This window comes from Trypanosoma theileri (genome assembly GCF_002087225.1).
Source record: "Trypanosoma theileri isolate Edinburgh chromosome Unknown TM35_Tth_7_V1, whole genome shotgun sequence".
NCBI lineage: Eukaryota > Euglenozoa > Kinetoplastea > Trypanosomatida > Trypanosomatidae > Trypanosoma > Trypanosoma theileri.
Window position 1 is genome coordinate 628,944 of NW_021639849.1, and position 24,207 is coordinate 653,150.

At 37.8% G+C, this 24,207-nt stretch overlaps 9 protein-coding genes across 9 annotated transcripts; all 9 read right to left on the reverse strand.

Annotated features, from left to right (window-relative positions):
* Positions 1-358: 358 nt before the first annotated feature.
* On the reverse strand, positions 359-1,501 carry TM35_000073820 (uncharacterized protein; the record flags this gene model as incomplete). The annotated part of the gene is made up of 1 exon (XM_029023828.1): positions 359-1,501. The coding sequence occupies one exon, from the start codon at positions 1,499-1,501 to the stop codon at positions 359-361; it is 1,143 nt and encodes a 380-aa protein (XP_028885024.1).
* A 1,118-nt stretch (positions 1,502-2,619) lies between these two features.
* TM35_000073830 (uncharacterized protein) lies at positions 2,620-3,645 on the reverse strand (the record flags this gene model as incomplete). The annotated part of the gene is made up of 1 exon (XM_029023829.1): positions 2,620-3,645. One exon carries the CDS (start codon positions 3,643-3,645, stop codon positions 2,620-2,622), a length of 1,026 nt encoding a protein of 341 aa, XP_028885025.1.
* Positions 3,646-4,464: 819 nt separating this feature from the next.
* Positions 4,465-4,809, reverse strand: TM35_000073840 (uncharacterized protein; the record flags this gene model as incomplete). The annotated part of the gene is made up of 1 exon (XM_029023830.1): positions 4,465-4,809. The coding sequence occupies one exon, from the start codon at positions 4,807-4,809 to the stop codon at positions 4,465-4,467; it is 345 nt and encodes a 114-aa protein (XP_028885026.1).
* An 890-nt stretch (positions 4,810-5,699) lies between these two features.
* TM35_000073850 (RNA-binding protein) lies at positions 5,700-8,048 on the reverse strand (the record flags this gene model as incomplete). The annotated part of the gene is made up of 1 exon (XM_029023831.1): positions 5,700-8,048. One exon carries the CDS (start codon positions 8,046-8,048, stop codon positions 5,700-5,702), a length of 2,349 nt encoding a protein of 782 aa, XP_028885027.1.
* A 365-nt stretch (positions 8,049-8,413) lies between these two features.
* On the reverse strand, positions 8,414-9,418 carry TM35_000073860 (DREV methyltransferase; the record flags this gene model as incomplete). The annotated part of the gene is made up of 1 exon (XM_029023832.1): positions 8,414-9,418. One exon carries the CDS (start codon positions 9,416-9,418, stop codon positions 8,414-8,416), a length of 1,005 nt encoding a protein of 334 aa, XP_028885028.1.
* A 3,239-nt stretch (positions 9,419-12,657) lies between these two features.
* TM35_000073870 (uncharacterized protein) lies at positions 12,658-15,498 on the reverse strand (the record flags this gene model as incomplete). The annotated part of the gene is made up of 1 exon (XM_029023833.1): positions 12,658-15,498. One exon carries the CDS (start codon positions 15,496-15,498, stop codon positions 12,658-12,660), a length of 2,841 nt encoding a protein of 946 aa, XP_028885029.1.
* A 783-nt stretch (positions 15,499-16,281) lies between these two features.
* Positions 16,282-20,916, reverse strand: TM35_000073880 (proteophosphoglycan ppg4; the record flags this gene model as incomplete). The annotated part of the gene is made up of 1 exon (XM_029023834.1): positions 16,282-20,916. One exon carries the CDS (start codon positions 20,914-20,916, stop codon positions 16,282-16,284), a length of 4,635 nt encoding a protein of 1,544 aa, XP_028885030.1.
* Positions 20,917-21,952: 1,036 nt separating this feature from the next.
* On the reverse strand, positions 21,953-22,396 carry TM35_000073890 (uncharacterized protein; the record flags this gene model as incomplete). Its single annotated transcript, XM_029023835.1, has 1 exon — positions 21,953-22,396. The coding sequence occupies one exon, from the start codon at positions 22,394-22,396 to the stop codon at positions 21,953-21,955; it is 444 nt and encodes a 147-aa protein (XP_028885031.1).
* A 370-nt stretch (positions 22,397-22,766) lies between these two features.
* TM35_000073900 (ribosome-associated protein) lies at positions 22,767-23,588 on the reverse strand (the record flags this gene model as incomplete). The annotated part of the gene is made up of 1 exon (XM_029023836.1): positions 22,767-23,588. The coding sequence occupies one exon, from the start codon at positions 23,586-23,588 to the stop codon at positions 22,767-22,769; it is 822 nt and encodes a 273-aa protein (XP_028885032.1).
* Between the last annotated feature and the right edge of the window lie 619 nt (positions 23,589-24,207).

Consider the following 24,207-nt stretch of genomic DNA (forward strand, 5'->3'; position numbering starts at 1 on the left):
ATATACACACGTATAGTAGTTTCTGCTCTTTTTTAAAAGAAGAAAAGGTCAAAAGGAGAAAAAAGAAAAAAGATGGAGAAACAACGACAAAGTAATAAAAAAAAAAAAATACAGATGAGACTTGATCGTATATATATTTACATGCAATACTATCCACTCTTAATTAATTTATTTTTTTTTTTTTTATTTATGACAATTCATGTTTCAAGTTCATATCGTAACTATCACATATATATTACAGATAATAATAATTATTTTGGTCACCCAAACAGGGGAGTGAGTATTTTCTTTTTTTTCTTCTTTCCTTTTTTTTTAAAAAAAAAGGATAGAGAGTGAATAGACAGAGGTCCATTCTTTATTACACCACAGATCTCCAATGTATGATAGAACCCTTAGACGAAATTGCATCTCCTCTTGAGATGCGTAATTTACTCAATTCTGCCAACGAGAGCTGCGCTACCAACGAACCGCCAACAACAGGCAACAACCAAGAAAACTCTGGTAGAGGCAATGGCTGAAGTTTTAATAAACCACAAGCAGACGTAGAGGAAGAAGATGATGATGATGATGATGATGATGAATCACTACTATCATTATCACTACTACTACTCTCACTACTACTACTGCTACGGCTACTACTACGGCCACCACTATCACGGCTACTTCTGCTTGACTTAATAGTGTCCTCACTCTCCTCTGAGGAAGAAGATAAAGATGAAGAATCATTATCTCTCTTGTGTGTATTACTACGTAAACGTATAGTTTCCTCAAGGAAATCACGTAGTAGTGGAGCGACATTTAACGCCTCACCTGCTATAATCACCGGTAATGGTTCACCATCTGTAATAGAGGAAATAAGACGTCCCAATACACCTTGTCTTTTATATTTACTAGTAGTTGCAAGTACAGCGTTCTCACTATTCTCTTTTCCAACCTCTTTATTTTCTTTTTTTTCTTTTTCTTTTTCTTCATACTTCTCCTCTGTACGTCCTCGTTTCACTCGAATGCCATTATATGGGCCTTGTTGCATTCCCCGCAATGCCATCACAGCTTGATAAACCTCATCGCCAAAGAAAGAAAGAAGCGATTCACGGTATACCTCATCTAACAAATTAACCGTCTTTCCTGAGAAACTTCGTAGGGATAATGTCTCATCCCCACCAACACCTACAGTACGGCTAATATTAGTAGTATTAGTATTAGTATTAGTAAACCCACTAGTATCACCATTTTCTGTACTTTTCATTCCTTCTGTCTTCAACTCTTTACTATCCCCACTCTGGTCGCCGTTTCCATTACTTGTGGTGAGTTTCACAAGTTTGGAAAGAGAACCAGCAGTAGATGATGTGTGCTTTACCGTCACTCCAGCCTCCACTCGTCCAATACTAAGTTTTGAGAAAGAAGCGTGTAAAACCAGTGATTCTCGAAGCCCTAATGCAAATGCATCAGCCACTAAATCAGACACGGCAATAATTGTTCGCACTTGAAGTTTCTCAAACATAAATAATAATAATTTTTCTCGATATTCCTGTGAATAATGAATAGGAAAAACCATAATGATATTTCTATCAAGTACATGTTCTCGTAGTTTTGAAATAAGACGTGAGGCTGCCTCTTGCTTAGAGAGAGATTTTGTTGTAGTTGACGTTGAAGCTGCAGAAGCCGTACATCCCAAGACATCTTCCGGTATGGCTGTCTCTTCAAGAAAGGGACGAGCCTCACCAGCTCGGCACAAATACGTAAATAGTTCTCCCACCACCAACACAATGATGGCTCTTCCTTCTACTTCATCTAAGGAAGTAACAGCAGCAGGATATGAGGCAAGAGAAATGGCCATGGCTGTGAAAAGAGTTTATAATTTAAACAGAATCAGTTTCTTAAAACGTATCGTACTTACTCATACACCACCACTTTTCTCTCTTTACCTTTCTCTCTCTCTCTCTCCCTCGCCGTTTTACGTGGCTCCTGCGAAGCTAATGTGCTACCAACAGCCAATTCGTTCTGCTTCACTTTAAAGAAGAAAAAAAAAAACAAGAAGGGTAGAGAAAGAAAAGACTATAAATAAAAAGAGAACAAAAAAAAAATATATACATATATACAAATATAAATACACATATGGTTTTCCTTCTCATTCTGTTATTTTTTTTTTGTTTTCCTTTTTTTTGTTATAATTCCTATCATCTCCTTGGTCCTCAACATGTAGTGAGACTCGTAGTCTGGCAAATACTCAGAACCCCACTTTGCGTTATGTATGGTGGGAATAGATCTGCCGACGTGTCACTAAGACATGTTTCACCTCTCCATAAAAAAGAGCTTAGATGTCTGCGTATTTTTTTTTTTTTTTTTTTTCGTTTTTCTTTATTTAAAAATAAAAAAAAACTTATAGTAATAAACCGTTGCAAGAATAGAGGGGATATTCCCAATGCAGCGGAACAAACCACATGGTATCCTTTCCATGTCAAAGACAAAGAAAAAGAGAGAAAGAGATAATTTTAAATAAACGTAGGACGAATAATTTTTTTGTTTTTTGTCGTTACCTATCCAAAGAATAGTTTTATATCTCCTTTTTCTTGGGGAGGACGTACTCATGTGTGAAATGACGCCTCTGTTTTATATTTTTTACTTAAGTTTTTTGGCCTTTGTTTCTGCATCTATCATCCTTTGCTGCATCCGTAAATTGTTTTCACGCTTTGCATCCACGTAGGCTGTTAAAAGTTGCATAGAAAAGACGAGAATTCCAATACTTGCAAATGCCCAAGTGTACCACCATGGTTGTTCGTTTACAGTCTTGCGTTGAAAAAGGGCTTCATTGGGCGTGGCGTATCCATGGACCCAAATGTGATCTACAACTCCCTCCTTTCCCTCAGGTAGCTGAAGTGTGAGGGAAAACTCGTGCTCTGAGAAGAGTCTGAATGTAAATGTACCCTTTGCTCCTTCATTTGTTACTACCTCACCTGTGGCAACACGCACCATGGGAGGGATATCACTGAGTGTTGATGACGCCATCGAACTGGATTCCCCACGAAAGGCAAAAGTAGCTTGGGCAGTCGGTGGTTTCTCCTCATCCTCCTCTTCCTCATTATTATTCTCATTCTCAATGCTGTGACGCTTGTCTGTGGGGGGAAGTGTTGTGAATGAGACGGTCCCTGCGGTGGAACCGGAAAAATCAAGTCGTACTTCCAGAGAGAGCAGTGATGGGTGGGGACCTTCCTTTGCAGCAGTCTCGGAGGATGCCTCAGAATTTGACTGTGATATTTTCTTCGCTTCTGCTAATAGTGCTGCTAACGAGGCGGCGGAGGAGGGTGGGAGTGGTGCGTTGCGTGCGTGATTGAAATGCTCAAGTGGTATCTGCTCTGGGCGTTTAAGTTGTTGATATCCTGCGGGAATCAATTCGCCGTGCAGACGTTCTGGGAAGTTTGGCGAGGCGCGGAGGTCGAGAGTGGCGCTGAAAACACCGTAGCGGCTCGAGACGATGCTGGTGGTGAAGGACTGGGCGAGGGCGGCCTCGAGGCGGATGGGCATTGGGATGGGCATCCCTCTCGGCATCGCGGCCTGGCCCCCCACCGCCCCACCCGCGAGGAGGAGTGAAAGAAGAAGAAGAAGTCCGCAGAGAAGACCGGGAAGAGATAATCCACCGGAATGCATGGGGAAGGGGCTGGAATGGACGACTATTACTACTATTACTACTGCTGCTAGTTTATGGGTTCTTATTATGGTTTGTTTATGTCGGTGGTGGTTGGTAGTGGTTTTGTTTTGTTTTTAGATCAAACACTTATTAACCCACCCCCACGTACACACACAGACACACATAAACACGTACAGAGACAAAAAAAAAATAATAATAAAAAGGAAAAATAAAAGAATAATATCCATTACCAAAGAGAACAACTAACAATATTACATGTGTGCTCAAATAATCTACATATATGATTTTACCTTTAAAAAGAAGAGGAAGAGGAAGAGGAAGAGGGAAGAAGAGGGGGAAGAAGAGAGGGAAAGAAGAAAATATTTAGTACTTTTTCTATTTTCTCCCTACTACCCGTTATATTTTTAAATCAATAATGGCGAAAAGGAAGTGTTGAAAGCCCCCTTTTAACCAACCTTCAACACCCCGAATGGGGTGAAAAAGGATGGATTGAATGAGCTCTTCAAAATATTAGAATATTCCTTCCTCAAACCCCTATTAATTCCGCAAGAAATGCAGAAGAAGAAAAAAAAAAAAAACGGCAACAAACCCATTCGTCGAGCAAAATCAAAAAAAAAAAAAAACCATGTAAGATAATATCACAATTCTTTTGTTTATTTATTTGTTTGTTTCTATTTGTTTTACTTATTTCTGTTTAATGAGTTAACCAAGCCACACCTCTCTCTCTCTCTCTGGTACGTGACCATGATGGAACTGGACCCCATCTACCAGAGCACTGCAAAAGAGAAAAAGAGGCTTCTTTATATACGGGTCAGATACTAATTTATCTCTAAAGCATTTTTCTTCTTTTTTTTTCTTTTCGCCTGCAAAAAAAGGGAAAAAAATGAAGAATAAAAACAAAAAGAGATATTGATATGACGAGAAAAAGACCAAAAAGAAGAAAAGAAAAGATCCGGAGAACCATTATTACCTGGACCAACACTAGTAGTAGTAACAGCAACAGTAGTAATAGTAACAGTAATTGTAGTAGTAGTGTTAGAGACTAGAAACAGGAGAGCAATAATAGATACAGCAAGAAAAGGGAAGTGCAGGTGTGCGCCGCCTTTATATTGTGCCACTGTGAAAGGCCAAAGGAGTTCCATACTTGCATACATCTGATGCATAGTCTAAAATACATCCAAGAGCGTGGGAAACAGTAGAAGAGTGCAACAGAAACAGAAACTGAAGGAAAGTGAATGGAAATTGTCATTTCGAAACAAGCAAATAAAACCGATTTAATTATTTATTTATTTATTTTTATATTTATTTAGTTTTTTTTTTATTTATTTGAACTTCTTTTTTTAGACTAAATTTGGTATGTATAAACCCAAATAAAAAAAAAAAATAAACATGGGAGGATCAATCTCCCACCTCCTCTTACTTCAAATATAGAAAAATAAAGATGAGGGAAGGTGAAGCAACTTCACAATGCTTTCACACGTACATACCCCATCAACAGCTATAGGGAAAAGGTGGAAAAAAAACAACAGAAGAGAGAGAGCAAACAGGAAGAAGAAAGAAAAAAAATAAATGAGTGATCACAAAGAATGTGTTTCTAACTTTAAATATGTTATTTTCATTCTGGAATCGTGGTGCCAAATCTATATTGTTTTTTTTTTTCGTTTTTTGTTTTCTCTCTTTCTATCTGTAGGGTCCTGAGTCTGATAATGACTAGCTTTCCCGCATGCTGTATACACTATCCTCATATGTATTTAGCGGGGAAACCACCACCCACCCTCCTCAATCCCTCTTTAATCAATTTATCAGAAAAAAGAAAAAAAAAAAAAACACAAGATTTATTGAACACATAATGACGCTGCATCAAGCAGAGAGACAAAAAAAAAAAAAAAAATTAATAAGCTACACCATCACTATTATCCTAATGCGTGGCTCTATTTATTACTATTATTTATTATTTATTATTATTTTCTATTTCTTTATATAATTAATTTATTCAGTATTTTTCTCATACTTCATTCCCTTTTTTTTTTTTTTTTTATTTGCTACTAGTTCCTCATTTTCTTCTCTTCTTTGACAAAAGTGAAACTAAGTCTTGATCCACCTTAACCCGTTTAAGAATCTCATCAAGTTGTTCTCGGAAGATCTCAATAAAGTCTGCATCTAATTTTTGACGTTCAATAAAAGTATGTCGACGTACATTTTCTATAATAGATGTAATCATATCATTTCCAGCCGGAGTCTGTCCTTCACTCGCAACGAAAAGAGTCATGAGATATGCATTAATAGAGGCCTTTGTAAAAAATAAATAATCTGTCTTTGCCCCAAGTAATACACGAGTAGCAGCATATAAGATATAAAGTTTTTTATAAGGATCATCATTGAAGTAATCATACATACGTTTCGCCAAAATACCGAAAACATGAGCCGCATTAAGAGGAGTATATAAAAATATTGCCTCATCTAATCGTTTTTCACTTTCTTCATCCACACAATCATCAATAAGATCACATATTGTTTGAATTACACTAGGACTTAGTGATTTCTCTGCCTCTCCACAACAATTATATGTGGAACCTAAAAGTGACTGTAGACGAGCCTCTAATGTCATTTCCGGCACAGGACGTTCTCTAGTGAAATACGTTGGAGCCTGCGGAACTGCCGCTGTTCCCACCATCACTCCCATTGCCGGTAATGCCACCATCGCTCCATTATCGGCCGTAGACGCAATTCCAGGGCCCGCCACCAGGGCTCCTCCCGTACTAGCAAGTGTAGATCCCGCTGGCAGTGGAGAAATGGCTCCTCCCATGCCTCCAACCGAAGCTGCGGTATTTGCAGTATCGGCTCCAAGTGGAATGTGTCTTCCACGTCGCATTCGATCTGCCATTGTCATTGTATGATTACTCTTTCCAAAGCTAATACGAACTGGGGCACCTTTTAAAAGGGCATTGTTAAGTGCTATACGAGCATCCCGAGCATGATCAATAGTATCAAAATGTCCAAAAGCAATACCACTAGATTGAATAAATTTGCAGTTAATAAAACCTTCAAATGGTTCAAATAATTCTTCAATATCTTCTTCTGTTACATCAGATGCAAATTGACCAAGATATACAACATTTGTAGGGGTTTCATTAGGGGGAATACCATCAGTATTTCCTCCTCCTTCTCCCACAGCTGGACTACGTTGTGCACGGCCATAATTTAATACAACTCGTGCTCCTCCAATAGTTTGACCACGCATTAAATCTAAAGCCTGTGTACAACTCTCAACGTTTTCAAAATGAATAAAAGCCATATTCCTATTATCTAGACGAGAAATAGTTGTAATATTTCCAAATACCTTAAAATTCTCATTAAGTTCTTCACTTGAAACTGTAGGAGGAAGATCACCTATCCATAAAACATTTGTAGGTTCCATACGTTCTTCTTCACGACGTGGACGACGTCTTCTCTCTTCATTTTCTTGTCGTTCTTCCTCACGTCCTCTACGTGGTGGTCGATGATTATTATTCTCATGAGGTACATCCATTTCATCCTGTGAATATTCAAACATTTTCCCATAGTTAAATCTTGCCCTACCAAGTGTTCCTCTTGCACTGAGTGTCTCCACAGCATTACGCGCCTCCTCAACATGTCGAAAATGCACAAAACAGTAACTTTGTTCAGGAACTTTTGCAATACGAATGACCTTACCAAATTCACGAAATTCTTGTCTCAAAACCTCTTCTGTATGTTCATATGGATCAAGATTTCCTACCCAGACCGTATTCGTTGGTTGACGTACCTCATCATCCCGACGACTTCTATGATGAGATGCCCCTCCTCGACGGTCACTATCATGACCCATTGGTGGTCCATAATGCCCATGATGATAAGGGGGTGCGGCTGCTGATGGCATATATCCTCGTGCATCTGGACCGGGCGGCATCATCATCCGGCGATCATTTCTTGATGAGTACATATCATTTCCACCTTGTAGCATACCGGGAGGTTGTGGATACTTTTCTTCTCTACCATCTACCGATCGTTGAGCGAGATGGGATGGTGGGGTTGGATAGTAGCTTCCAGGTATTGGTGCTGGAGGGGCTCCACCCTGCATTTGTTGTTGTTGTTGATGATGGTAATGATGATCATGATGCTGGTACTGGTGCTGATGATGTTGTTGATGTTGATATTGATGCTGTTGGTGTTGATGTTGGTGATGATGATGGGCTGTTGGCGGTGGTAGTGGGGCCCCGCCCGGCATGTTGGGAGGCATTGGAATCCCACCGGGTGGCCGCTTCATTCCCGGCGGCATTGGCGCCATTCCTACACCCGGTGGTAATTTAAAGCCGGGCGGCATTGGAGGCATTTCATGCTGTTGGGAAGGCATACGTCCCTGTAAACGGGGTGGTTCACTCATTTTTAGATATCTTTTTTTTTTTTTTTCCTTTCTTTCCTTTTTATCTGATGAAAGAGAAGTGTATATTCAAATATACATGATAATAAAATAGTAAATAAAGTAAGAAGATATAAATAAATAAATAGGGATTGAGGGAGAACTCAGTATAATATTGATGATTATAAGTATATCAAATATCTATAATAATTATTATTATTTTTTTATTACTGTTATTATTATTATTTCCGAGAGGATTTAAAACACGAATGTGCTATAGAAAACACAAAAAAAAAAAAAAACTAACTAATTGGGAAGCAAAAAACAAAAAGATAAAATATGAAATACAAAAAAAAAGAGAAAAAAAAAACACGCAGAAAATGAAAAGTTCACTCCGTTTCTCCATTCTCTTTGCCTGATGTATCTAAAGATTTCCCTTCACTCTTTTTAAGCACAAACACCGCATCACTGAGAACTGCATACTCCATTTGCAAATTACCCTCGCAAAGATACGGCACTTTACACCACCGCTCAAGCTCAAACCCGCACGGGATAAGAACATTATCCACAAGCCGCTGAAGAGAGTCTTCGAAACTCGCACCGCGGCAACACTCTCCTCCCTCCATCGGCAACTTCTCAGATGGTGGGAGTTGTCTATTCCCATACTCCACAAACGGACACCACGGCAGCACAACCGCGAGAAGAAGAAGACCGTCCGGCTTGAGTGAATCCCGAATGGCGTGCAGTAAACCCAGCGGCCTGTCGGCCCGATCCAACACGTTCAGGCACGAAATGACATCGTAAGATCGACGAGTGCCGTCGCTGTGCTGAAATGGATTCTCCGCCGGGAGAACTTCGTAGCCACGCCGCCAGAGCCGCCAGCGCATCGCACTCGAGCACTCCGTCGCCGACACGTGGCGGAAAAGCGGCTGCAGGCGGGCAGTCACTCCACCGTCCCCGGCCCCAATGTCAAGCAGCGAATCAAACACAGCCCTGTTATTATTATTATTATTATTATTATTATTATTATTATTATTATTATTATTATTATTATTATTATTATTATTAGGAGGGCTACTACTATTATTGCCTAATAGCAGCCGTGTCACTTGCTGGGTGCTCAGCACAAACATCCCACCGCGACCGACAATTCCATTAGCGGTTGTGCGGGAACACACACTGCACAATAAGTCCGCCACCAGAAGTTTAAGAACGCTCGTATTAGAGGAAGACTTTAGCCATACTTCTGTTTCCTGATCCATACACATGGGTACATACTTGGATACAATGTGCTCTGGGAGTTTAAGAAGATTTGGTGTGTATTTTATCGGTGGTTTTTTGCGATTGCCAGACCAGAAAAGCGATAAATCTTGCAATGCATGTAGTGAAACCATAGAAGCCGGCCTTTTTTTTTCCTTTTTTGTTGCTGTTGTTTTTTCTTTGTTTTCTCTGTGCCTCTCTATCTATCTATCTATATATAAGTATATATGTATGTATCTATGAAGACCAGCATGGAGAAAAAGAAGGAGAGAAAGAGATATTTTCGTATTATTTAACATATAACCCATAAGATAAAAAAAAACAGTAGAAAAAGAAAAAAAAATATGAAATTAGAAGATGAATAGAAAAAAAAAAAAAACAAGTAATTCGGCAATATAAAGATAAAAGGGATCTCAAGGGAATTTTCATTTGCATACACGTCCAAGAAAATAACCCTTCATCACCCCCGGAATAACAGCAAAAGAGAGGATGAGAAAGTGAAAATGAGAGAGAGAGAGACAAAGAAACAAAATGGGGGAGAAAAAGAAAAGAGATAAAAAAAAAATAAGCTTCTTTGTTGATATACATATATATATATGTATATACATATATTCCTAACGTTGCGTGTTCGTCTCCACGAAGCTTAAAAACAGAGAAGAAAAACAAAGAAAAGTCTTCCCATCACATCGGTAAGAGATACAAGGAAATGCCAAGAGTTTTCGTCTTGACAGTTTGCTTCTTGTGTATAGAGGGAGCAGTTCAGTTTGATAAAATATAGCGGAAAACAACCAAACAAAGAAAAAAGAACTCCAACGAATAATAGATACTTTCATAATGAGAAAACTGTAAAGGGAGAGAGAAAACAAAAAAAAAGAGTATTAACACACGGAAAAGAAGAAAAAAAAAAAAAGATTCACTCACTAACATCATCCTTGCAAGGACAAGAAAGTCAACACCTCTTGAAGAAATCAGCAAACACATCTATTCAAGAGTAAAAAAAAGAGAAGAAAAAAAAAGAAAAAAAAACAGGTTTGGGCATATATATATATATATATATATATATATATATATATATTCTTTTTTATTTTATTTCCAGTAATTTTCACTTTGAAAGCGGTTGAGGGTACATCTGTTGCCACCCCTCTTTGTCCCCTTCTTCTTAAATACAATACTCTCCCATCTCTCTCTCTCTCGTATTGGAGTGAATAGCAACAACAAAAGCAATTGCACGTAAACACATCAGAATAATCTTTAAAAAAAAAAAGAAGAAAAAGAAAAGAAAAAAGGGAATGAAATCAGTCAAAGATCGAATTTTGTAAAGTTTATTCATTCCTTTTTTTTACTTTTCTTTTCCTTCTTCCTTCCCTCCCTATCGATCAGTTATATATATATATATATATATATATATATAAGACTCTCCCCCTTTTTAGCCTCATTATACTGCTCTTTTTTGTTTGTTTGTTTTTACTGACTCCTCCCAGGAGAAGACACTGCTCAATTTCTTTGTTGGTAATATATTTATATATAAATCCATATATATATATATATATATATATATATATATATTAATAGAGTTGTGTATCCCCAATCTTTTTCTTTTTTGTTTTATGGTAACATCTCTGTGTTCTTCTCTCTCTCCCCTTCTCTTTAATTATTGATTTCATTTACACAGATAAGAGTTAAGCTTCCTTTTTCCTTCTTTTCAAACCCTCTCCATCCATTACTACGGTGTGTGGGCTTCGCATATATAAAGATTCTTTGCACACGAAACAAATGCTTGTTTGCCTATATAGATAAATAATAATCATGCATATTTATATTTATATGATATAAGGAAATAAATATAAAAACAAAAAAAAACAAAAAAAAATATTTAGTAAAATAATGAAATGGGTCAAAAAGAAAAACATAAACGCATACTCGTTTTTTTTTTTTTTGCTTTTTTTGTTTTTTTTATTTAATTTTCATTCTCTTCTGTATTCCGTGTAGTTATCTTCTTCCCTTTTTTCCTGACGTACTTGCCAATATAAAGTAGACGAGCAAATATATATATATATATATATATATATATATGTATGTGTATTTGTCAGTATAGAAAAAAAAAAAGAGAGAGAAAATATTAGCAAGAACAAAAAAAACGTTGCGACTATCACAGACAGTTTTTAACCCTTCCTTTTTTTTTCCCCTCCATAGATCACATGCATACATTTTCTTTTCTTTTTTTTTTCTTTTTATTTATTTATTTAATTATTTCTCATATTTTCTGATCATATACGTACTTGTCTGATGAAGTTGCCGGCTAGCAAGTAAACTCACCGTAAAAAGATCATCATCATCATCACAACAAGAAAGAACAGAAAAGAAAATAATAAAAAAAAAAAAAAGAGCAAATGATACACGCATCTCTGTAGTTATTATTCTCAAGAAGCGCAGGCTGGCAGGTTATTATCATCATAATCATAATCATAATCATTTAATAAATATAATATCTTTTTTTTATTTTTTTTTTTTTTGTTGTTTGTTTCGTTTTGTAGTTTCTTTTTCTTTTCTTTTTCTTTTTTTTTCTTTTTCTTTCAGATATCAATTATTGTTTCCTTTTATTCCACACTTTAGTATCATAAATAGATGATATCTCTGTTTTTTTTTTCTTTTTTCTTTTCTTTTCTTCTCTCATTTATTTCTGTAAATGACCCCAACGCAAATAGAGAGAGAAATAGAGAGAGATTGGAATAGAGAAGTGGAGAGGAAGAAATGAAATGAGTCTCCACATCCTTTTCTTTCTCTCCTTTACTCCTCTTCTTATTATTATTTTCACCAAAGTATGATATCTAAAGTGGGAATATGAATATAAATAGATAATAAATATAATAAATAAAAAAAAAAGAAACCAAAAAAAAAGAAAAAAAAAATTGTTTGAGAGGCAAAGCCTCAACATGAACATTATTTTTTAAAGGCCTGCAACTTGATGATTGCTGCAATAAATACCTTCAATATATCCTGTATTTTCTTTAACTCATCAATAAAAGTAATCATAGTAAATAATAGTAATAATAATAATAATAATAATAATAATAATAATAATAATAATAATAATAATAATAATAATAAATGTGTAATTCATCTCTTTCTCAATGCTCCGCTCTTTCTCTCTTTCTTTCTTTCTCTTTCCTCATTATTAGGTTAATCATCCCTCTCTCTCTCTCCCTCTCTCTCTCTCTCCCTCTCTCTCTCTCTCTCTCTTTCTCTCTCTCCATTGGTCTCATTGACCCTCTCATCATCATCACTATCATCTTCACTATTCATAAAAGAAGATCTTATCAACATTATTGCTCTCCCTCTCTCTCTCTCTCTTTCTCTCTGCTCACACCACCTTTTATTCCTGTATAGTTCCTTTCAACGCTGCGAGTTGTTCCCGCAGTTTGGCGTTTTCCTCCCGTTCACGCCCCAGTTCCAATTCGACTTGCTGCAATTTCCGTTTCGTCTCGCAGGACTCGCGGTAAAAACGTGTGAACTCATCCGTGAGAGATTCCAATTCCTGCAGTTCCAGCGATACAGATACTTGGGGCGTTGCCGCAGCAACAACAGCAGCAGTAGCAGTAGTAGCAGTAGTACTATTATTAGTATTATTATTACTATTATTAGTATTAGTATTATTAACACAAGTAGTCGTATTAGTAGCCGTATTAGTAGTAGTAGTAGTATTATTATTAGTATTGGTGGTTTGCTTACCCTGATCATCATCACCACCACTATTACTACCATTACTATTACTATTGTTATTGTTGCTACTATCACTATCACTACTATCACCACTAGTCGTACTCGTACTACTAACATTACCACCGCAAACGCTGGTAATACTACTACCCATTTTGTTTTCCCCATTCATTACATTCGCATAAAAACGAACCGTATCGGTTGTGGTATTCTCTGTATTGCATGGAATGGCTTTTCCCTCCTCCAAATCGAAATCCTCCTCCTCCTCATCATCATCATCACCTTCATTGAATCCGGTGAGATCTGCTACATCATAGACTGCAGGTTGAGATGAAAAATAATCCACTTCATTCACATTACCATTTTTTAATCCATCACCATCTTCCTTCAAGTCATCACAACCATTATTATTATCATTATCTTCATATTCATCATCATCATCTTCATCATCTGGAGAAATAGGACTATCACTCCTAAATTTTTGTTTTGTTTTCCTATTAACCGCAGCAATTGAGATGGGTACAAGAGGAGGTTGGTATAGTAACATCTCTGGTGTTGTCACTGGTACGGGAGCCGTTATCTCTGCAGACTTTTTCTTTGAAGCTGCCGGCCCGAGTAAAACGTGTTTTTCCTCCTGTACATCAATCACTACAATAGTGTAGGGAGGATCCACATGAGAAGTTTCCCCAAGCCGTGAAGTCCCTCTGCATGCTCGTCGTAATCCTTCTTCAAGGTATAACTCATCCTCACTACTCATCTGTACACGGGCTGGTTCCTGATCCCGAACGGAATTTAATATATTACTTTGCTGAATTCCATTCTTTTCATTGTTAAGAGTGACTCCATTTACAAGTTCCTCTTTTTTATCAATACGTGGGTTTTCCCATGTAGCTTGTTTGGTTGATTTTTCAATATAATATCTTCTTCCATCGTATGTAAAACTCTCTTCCCATCCCTCTGGCAATGGTTGTTGAGAACGCCGGGAGATGAGAGGGGTCACGTATGGGGCTGTTATCATATGAGATCCCGCTAACGCAAATGATAAATCTCTCGTTAATCGCCGTATGGCTGTAATTGAATTATATGCACAGATGAGTACAGAAGCAAATATATTCCCACAAGAAAGAAGTGGAACTAACAAAGCCGCAGCCTTATGATGAAGTGTAGGTGGTTGTGGTGGTTTTGGTGGTGGTGGTGGTAACGATACATTTTGCATATTTGTGGAGTTTAATTCATCTACATCAGGTACAGTTTGGCTAAAAGTTAATGCGGAGGAAACGAGCCAATTCTGCAAAACCGCATCTTCTGCAAAACACATGAGATGGAATGTTGCGGAATGACAATCATCTGTGAAGAGTGTGAGAGAATAAAGTAAAGAGGTTCCCGCCTGAGATTGTAATAATCCAATCTCTGCAGCCCGAGTAAAGTTGTCTAATCCAATATCAAGTGCCTCCAAGGCATGACTAGCGTGTTCTGCTGGTAAAGTCCGTGCATGACAGACATACGCATCTGATATTACACTTGTTGTTGTTGTTTTTTTCTTTTCATCTTGCGGCGGTTCTTCTTTACTGTCTACATCCTGATGATCATCTCTTGTGCTTTGTGTGGAGTCCCCACCGGGGCGCAGTGCCAATTCCACACTCTGGTTATTTAAATCGATAAGATCCACAATATTAAGTGCATCAAACGCAATAAAGGAGGCCTCTGCACGTACAAAGCGATGACTCCCACAAGAAGATGAACCACTACTACTATTATTATTATTACTACTATTATTATTACCATCTGTGGATTTCGTGCCTGTTGAGATCTCCGGTGCGGTGGGTGGGGCGAGAGACCAGGAGGTGCTGCTGTAGTGCCGTTCCCGTCTCTCTGCACAGCGGTTCATCACCATGCAGATCCCATACGGTAATAATCCACACTCCTCTGGGGTGCCAACAACACCCAACTGCTTCATTTCTTGTGTGGCTCCATACACTAACACAATTGCATTCAGACATTCCTCCACAACGGCGGAAACGGCGGGGGTTAAGACATCTTTCATTAATGGATCTAAAGGTTCGTGTAGTTTATAACGTACAGGGGTTTTATTATTTACAGACATCTCATCATCTTCGATTACTGCATTGATAGAAGGTAATGTAGGCGTTTCCATGACGAATTCAACGTTTTTAATATTTTTTATCAATGTCGTATTATCATTACATTTCTGTACAACATCATAAAATTCCGGCATGGAATTTAATTTTTCAATCTTATTCGCATGATTTTTAAATTCATCATCGCAAATATGTAATTCAATCCCGTTTTCTTCCTTTCCTCCATTCTTCACTTCCTCTGCCTTTTCCTTCTTATCCACACTCTCCGCAGAGCCTTCACTGCAGTTTCCTCCTTTCCCACACGTTAGAGCCCACGCCTCACCGCGGAAAGACAATAAAGCCACATTCACACACCAGTGGTGGTACGGCAGAGAAGCCACAACGCCATCCAGTGACATTTCAAACACTATAAATAAATATTAACAACACGGAATAGTGGAGTCACAACCTCTCAGAAAAAAAAATTATATATATATATATATATATATAAAGAAAAGAAAAAAAAGAAGAAGGTACGGAGTATGCTTATATTCCTTTTCTTCTTCTTCTTCCTCCGCTGCTTCTTCGTTCGTTCCGTATATCCCCCTCCTCTATCCCCTTTCAACCGACGAAGTAGTGCTCCGTTGATTTTGCTATCACACTTACCTTCTTCTGCGCACTTAATCCCGCGAAAAGAGAAAAGAAGAAAGGAAAAAGAAAAAACTCCACAGGAAAGCAAGTAAGATTAATAACACTAGCTTGCACATTAAAGTAACAAGTCTCTTTTTTATATTATTATTATTCTTTTTCTTCAAAGACACGTGAATCAGAAAAAATCAGCAGCTTTTTTTTTTTTTTTAATGATAATGATAGACTTTGAGAACTACTAAATAAGAAAGGAAATATATATATATATATAAAGAAAGACACTCTCACGACAGTACAGAACAGAATAACAAAGAAAAAATAAAATAATAATAATAAATAAATAATAAATAATCGTTTTTCTCTCTTTCTTTTCCTTTTATTTATTATTACCACCACTTGGTCAAAAAAGTCTCGTTCTCTACAATTTTCTTCTTTTTTCTCCTTTTTTTTGATTTCTTTTTTCTTCCCCACCCCTTGATGACCAAAAAAAAAAAAAAAAAATGGACGGTAAAAGAAACAAACCACAAAAGAAAAGAAAAAAAAAAAGGAGTTCATTAAAACTCTTCGTATATTTCATGCTGTTCCCGAGCCACATGCAATTCAATACGCACCCACAATTTACGTTGTAATTTTTTTGTTCGTTGTCTGGCGAGAAACCCGCGAATCATTCTTTGTATCTGAACTGCCGATCGATTACGGTAGTGAAACCACTGCAACTCCTTCTCAGCTTCCACGGCTGCATGATAACGATATCCCAATTGTTTTCGTTGATAATATCCAGCGACTGCACGGTGTATTATACAGATCTCAAAAGAAGAGACATTCACTAATAATGAAAAGTGAAGTTGCCGTCTATCGGCAAATCCTCTACCCACTCGTTGTATAAGTAAAGAGGCCTCACTCTCACCCATAGCCGGTTGATCTGTGAGTACGGTAGGAACAACATAATCCATTGTAGCATTGACAGTTTTTTCATTTTGTAATTCCTCACTACTGCAAGAAAGACTATCATCAAAAGTCTTTAAATCATCTTCTTCTTTTTCCTCATCCTTTTCAAATAGGAAAGTATCATCCAGATCATTTAAAACCGGTGTACCGGGACTCACACTATGTACGGAGTGAGTAGAACAAATTGAGAAACAGCAGGATTGCGCTAAAGAAAAATTCGATCCGGAGTACTGAGCACCTGAAAGGGTATCCACAAGATTACTCTCATCTCCTTCTGTATTTGTTAACAACATCTCTGAAGGACTTATAGAATTAGAGAGTTGTACTTCTCTAGTTCCTTCAACATCAAGAGCTAATAGAAAACGTGTATTTGGTGATGATGTTTCATTTTTCTCTTGTACGGTGGATACCTCTACTTGCGCGGTATTAAAACCACTTTTTTTACCCAAAGGAGAACCTACTGGTGTCTTTGTACGTTTGGTAATAAGATGTTCAGTAGTTTTAGGAGTATGTTCTTCCTTTTTTTGTTCTTGTTGTTCTTGTGATTGTAATTGTAGTTGTTTTTGATAATCCACTTGTCTTGTGATGCGTCCATGCCAGAAATCAGGAGGTGTATCTCGACATTTAATAGGCGTTTCTGCAGAACTTTCTCGAGATTCATTTTTTATTTCTCGGTGTATATTTTCCCCATAGGCCAGAAATGTCACTCCAGAAGAACGTTGTCGATATGCGGAGTTTGTAGGTGTAGTAGTAGTAGTAGTACTAGTAGTAGTAGCAAAAGGAATATCAATAGGAGTAATATCTGTAGGAAAAGAAACAGGAGAATTCTTTAAAAAAGTATTCTCTTTTAATAAAGATGGTTCATCCATCTGGGTATAAATAGGTGAACCCTCCTCTGTCGTGGCAGGTGGTTTCATCTTTTCTTCCATACTATTCATATTAATAAAGATTTTTCTTGATATGTATGCACGTCCTAATCTTTGTAGTAGTAAAATAATATTCAAATATCCTTTTCTTCTATGTTTCTTTACAGTAGAATGTGTACATTGATCACACCTATTCATTTGCTCCAAAAGAGTCCATGTTAATTCTCTAAACGTCGCCGTCTCACTATTTGAAGTACCCATAGTAGTAGTAGAAATACTCTCTTCTCTGGTATAGTTTGGAAGAGGTGGAGGTTCAACAGAAACCATAGAAATTAAACTTTTACTCTTTCTTAAAGCCCTTTGACGGCCCAAATCACGACGAGCCTTAAATCCCATCAATCGTTGATAAAGTATTTCTGCAGCAACACGTCTAATACCTACAAGAGGACCATTATTGCAATTATCTTCATTTTCCTTCATTGACAAGGGAATATTATAGCGGTTTACATCATCCATAGGTGCTTTTAATTCTTCTTCTTCTTCTTGTTCTTCTTGATGATGATAGTGTATGTTGTTATTATTTCTTACTGCAGCTTCCATTGTAGTGGATGGACACAACGTTGATGAATCTCTACTCAAACACAATTCACTTGGTACTTCACTATTATTCCTTTGTAAACAAATTGCCATATCAAGATTGGAGGGACTTGTCAATGTATCTTGAGTTAAAGTAAAAGGTATATCTTCTTCTTTCTTTTTTAACGACTTGATGGAGTCTTTAGAGTATAGTGTAGGATTATCATCCTTCTTTGACTCTTCAAGAGAATGTGGAAGAGTTTCCTGCATCGTTTCTTTCGTTATCTCTACCATTATATTGGATGTTGGTATCTCATTAGGCGGTTTTACACAATCAGATTCCTCAGACTCACGCAGGCACGCAGAAACAGCCTTATTTATTGGCAATGAAGATACAAGTGATGACACTTCAGATCTTAAACTTGTTTCTTGATTACTATTATGATGATGATGGTAACGCTGTTTTCTCTCTTCTTTTCCTTCCTGTTTCTTTTGTTGTTCTTGTTGTTCTTCTTGTTGTTTTTGATTCTCTGGTGTTTTCACCTGAACCAGATGTCGTTGTCCATGTGCTCGTTTCAAAACATCACAGGCCAAATCCGAAAGTTCTGTTGTGGAAGGGAATACTTGAGTAGATGAGAAAAGAGACAAACGAGAATTGGGTCTTATATGGAAACTAACCCTCGAACTTTCACTCGAGCCTACGTTTAGATGAGAGTTTCCTTCTGAATCTTTGCCTATTTGTTGTCCAGATTTCACAGCCGAGTGAAGTCTTGTGGCAAAAAAACAATTTTTTTCCTTTTTACGATAATGATGATTTACTCTTCCATTAACTCCACTCCAACGCTTTTCTCGCATCTCTGTATTGTTATTTGTATCTGTCATGATGAAAGGATAAGTAGAAGTACGTAATGTAGATCCAGCGTAGGGACTAAATTCCTCATACCAAGCACGAACACCAACAAGTGGTTGTTTCTCTGTTTTTCCATCACGATATCGTTTTATTTTCTTCTTCTTAGATGGTGGTTGCACTAGTGTTGTTTTACTCCAATATTGACTTCGTAGTGAGGAATTCTCTGATGAGTAGTGTGAGTGGGCAGAGCGTACACGTACCGTATCATGCATAAACTCATTTTCCCATGTATTCAAAATATAATTAATGCGATGCACACTCTCTCGTGTATTTCCTCTTATTCGAACTCGAGTTGTATCCGAATTAACTACTACATCGTTTTTCTCATTATTGCTATCATTACTACTATCACCACTACTTCTCTGTTTTCCCATTATATCCCCATCTTCTTCATAGTATGGATGATGACTAGAAACCGAACATCCATGGGATTCATCTGTAAAAAGACTACCACCAGTAGTTGTAGCCGCTAATGAAAGAATAGAACCATTCTGTGAATATGCAGACGACATTTGCACTTCCCGCAGTACATCCATTGGTCGTCTCCCCCACCGAGTCATCAACACTACAAATCGTGGAAACATAATTAAAGGCCACACCTGCAGAATAGGCAATTGCTGTAATGCAGAGGGTGAAGTACTCCAGGAGTCCCACCGATCGCCCCACTCTTTCGGTGCCGTTCGCTCTTCACCAAGAGGACCCGTATGATAAAGTAAATTTCGTGGAAAGGAAGAAAGGTATTGAAATAACTGCTCCGCTAAGAGTAACCAAGGGGAATCTGCATTAATACTAGTGTTTTCTGTTCTTTCTTTTTCTGTTTCATCTACTACCGTTCTTCTTTTTTTTCGTAGTGTTCCTTGTGAAGATGGAACTACTGTAATAATACGCATCTTGTCATCAACAGGGTATTGACGAGCTCCAATAAGAATAAAAACTCTAAAGTATGCCTTTAATGTAGCCTCAGAGTCTGTCATGGAGAGTTTGTTCTTAAGATGAACACTATCTTCTGTGTTATCTTCTTTACTTGCAAGAAAGGATAACACATCTGCAAGAGCAATAGTTCCATTTTCATCCGTACATGCATCAAGTAATAATCCAATTAAGGGTTCCTCACAAATTCCCTGAGGAAGACTCTCTTTTAATACTTCTTTCGGTACCTTTACATCTGACGCTGCGGCGGCGGCAGCAGCTGGTGGTGTACAAATTACTGAAGAACTAAGTGATACAACCCGTGAATTAGAAACTTTTTCTCCTAATGAACCACTCAATTGTGTATGAGGCATAACAGAAACATGATTTAAAGGTGAACATGTATTTTCCACATTTTCACCCTGTGAAATAAAATTATATGGGTATACCTTATTTGTCGAAGGAAATACTACTCCAGTAGTGGATAAACCACTACGAGTTTGTATAGTATTACCTATCCCACTATACCTATCCTCCTTAGATAGTACTTTGGCTTTGGGTTCTTCATATGAAATACTAGAATAAACTCGACGATGTCGTCCGTTATGTTTGGGTGATCCATTTGGGGGCCGTGGTGGTACTGTTGTGATCCCATTCTGTTCTCCAGGGACCCGCTGCAGAACTTCAAGCACCAATCGAAGGAGAGAAGTGGCTGAAGCGGGTGTTGAAAAAGGCATCGCACAAGAAGAGAGAGATTTCTTTTTATCCTTCATCTCAACAGCAGAATGGTTTCGACCTTTTCTCTCAATACCATTCATTTCTACGCTAGAGGCGGATAATATTCTTCGTATTTTTGAACCTGCTGATATGACCTTACCACTACTATCATTACACCCAGTGTCTAGTGATCTTCTTTTTGGTATAACTGGGATTCCTTGAGAAGGACTTGGTGTTATGTCCGTTAATTCATTACTCAACATAAGCTAAAACGTTAAAAATGATATCCACAAGGTATTCTAATAAACAGAAATACCGTCAATTATTACTCTTTTTTTTTCTTTTATTTCTTTTTTTCTTTTAATTTGGTTACACAAAGAACGTTTTTAACCTGTAGGACACCACCAGCTTCTTAGGAAGGAAAAGAAAAAGAGAGGAAATTGTCACCCTTGGGTGAAAAGAGAGGGAAAACAAAAATAATAAAACTAAAAGAAACACCAAGAAGCAATAGTATTGATTAGTGGTGTTTCTCCGTCTCCGTAAATAGAGACCCTTCCTTATCTATGATATGTTCCTTTCTTCAAGAAACTTCAGTGTATTACCAAAGAAGAAAAAAAAAAAAGCAAAAATAAAAAAAAAGGAACGTGATAATGAAGATTGAAGAAATACAAGCTAAAGTGAGATTCCCAACTAAACTATATATATATATATATATATATATATATATATATAGTACTCATTATCAAATAAGGAAAACAAGTAAAAAAAAAAGATAAACAAACCGAATCACTTGTAATAAAAATGTTCTTCACTCTCTACAGAGGTGCACCCACTCAGAAAAATAATAACAATTATATTTCACGACAACAAGCAATAACAAAAAAAAAAAAAAAACGAAAAGTAAAATAAGAAGTCATGCTTTGTATCGTTCGTATTTTTTTTTTTCTTGCGTCTTACCCTCTTTTCTTGCTCACCGATATTGTATTGCTCCCAGTATTCGTTCACGTTTTTTTTTTTCCTCTTTTGCTATGATATATTCATACATATATATACATATATATATATATATATATATTACTCTTTCTTCTCCCACTTTCTGTTTCTCTTTCTTCCAACCCCTCGTTACTACTCTTGACGCACTGTGTACCCTCAATGTCAGATATCTCTTGGACTATATGTATGGACGAGTGACTATACAAACATCCATACACTCACACTATCTTTCTCTCTTTCTTTTACATAGATTCTATATTTTCACTCTGACACCATCTCAATCTCTCTCTCTCTCTCCCTTTCCGATCACACAATGTGTCCCAGCAATTGCTGCTGCTCCTTCTTCACAAATTCCTGCAGCTTTTTAAAGACTTCCATTTCCGCCACTGCCGCTGGTGGGGCCTCGCCCATCACCAGCCACTTAAACATATCGTTATCAAAGTGCCGCAGAAACGCATCGTACTCCTCCAGCTGCTCGCGGCTCATGTGCTGCACGTGCTGCCGTGCGAAGAGGCCGAGCACAATGTCCATCTCCGTCATGCCGCGGTAGTCGGACTGATACAACAGCCGGCGGCGCTTCGCCTCCGTGGACTCGTCCGGCGGCGGCGGCCGCACATCGCGGAAGTGTTGATGATTTTTCTCCGCTGCGGGCCCCGGCGGCGGTGGGCGCTCACGCCACATCTTCACTAACGCCTCGTGGTGCTGGTGGCGCTGCGATGGCGCCAGGCGTCGCACAACTCTCCGGAGCATCACACACACACACTCTCTCTCTATGAAAGAAGGAAATAAGGAAAGAAGAAGAGATAAATAGATAAAGAGATAATGAAATAGAAAGAGTGAGGAGGAGTCCTCCAGCGGATGGATAGAGTTTGCCTTCTTTAGCTGAGGAGGAGGAGGAGGAGGAGGAGGAGGAGTAAGAAGAAGAAGAAGTATCCCAACGGAGGGTATATAAACAACATACAACGTCATTGTGAACGTAAAAGCAGTAAAATAAAATAAAAACCATCATAGGGAAAGAACCGCATTAAAACATCTCCCCGTTGTTTCCACAGAGAGAGAAAAAGAAAAACACAGAGAAAAACACACAAAGTACAATAGAAAGAAGATATTACCCTTCAAACTACCACATACCTTTTCGTGCTGCTCTCTGCATTTTCTGCATAGATCCCTTTTTTCTTCGTTCTACTTTTCGTGCTGTAACGATAGATGTAGGCCGCTTAATAGGAGCAGCCTCCACTGGCGGCACCCACGACGCCTTTTGAATTATTTCTCTTAATCGACGTAAACAAGCTTCCTTATTTTGATGTACACTTCGGTGTTCATGACTTGAAACAATAACCAGTGATTCATCTGCAGTAAGACTCTTCCCACGTTCATTATCTTTAAGTTTGTGAATTAAGTCTTCATCAAAGTGTTCACTAAGTGCTGAGATACTAACACGTAACTCCACCTTACTACTGCTGCTATTAGTCCCTTGACCACCTGGTCCACTTCCACGCATAGTGAGAAGACTATAACAATCCTCATCTATGTGAATATCTTTTAGTTTTGCAAGACGGTAATATCCCTCCTCTTTAAATGAACTTATTTGGGATCGTGCACACTGTGATGAAAGTGCATTTGATAAATTAGGAGTCCATACACCAAGTCGTGTTATTGCTCCATTAAGAGAAGGTCTACTAAACCACCATCGCATTGCACTCGAGTCAGACGCTCTAACACTTATACGTGAAAGGTTTATCGTCTGATGTAATATAATACTCTTAGTCTTACTGTTCATAGTATTTATATTAGTATTACCACAGAGTGATGATGATAAGAGTGACATATTCATAGAAGGTGAATGGATGCCGCGCTGTGAGTAGAGAATTTGGTTAAATTCATCTCTCATACGACTAGTCAGAATGCCGGAGAGTCCCTTCGGCCTTCCAGTTACTCTCATTAGTTGATTCACGTTTTCAACTCTCCTTCCTTCCTTCCTCCGTTGTTGTTGTTGTTGTTTTTCTTTTCACTTGTATACGCCTAGATGGAGAAAAAAAAAAAAACACACACACAAGATATAATGAAAGAAAGAAAGAAATATATATATACCACTACAGTACGAAGATTCCCACACAGCACAGCTAAGAGGGAAAAAAAAGGAAAAAAAAAAAAAAATTGGGTTTGACCCATCTTTCTTCTTCTGCAATTACGTCCACTCAGTATCCCATAGGGATACCAAAAAGAAAAAGAAAAAGGACTAAGAAAAAAAAAAAAAAAGAAACCCGATATGGAGGAGGAAGAGCAAAAAAAAAAAAGAAGAAAAAAGTCATTACCTCTTATAGAAACAATATCTCAAGAAGAAGAAGAGGGCCGCAAATCACTACCCCCATTTGAGTTTTTTATTTTCTTTCTTCTTCACTTTACGTTCTTTCCCTTGTTCCTTTTCTGCATTTCCTTTTTTTTTTTTCTTTTTTCTTGATCTCTGCTGCCCCTTTCGCCACACCCACACACAACTAGTCTTTTTTCCTCAACCCTAACGGTCTAACCTCCACAACATTCAAGTTTCTTTATTTTTCTTG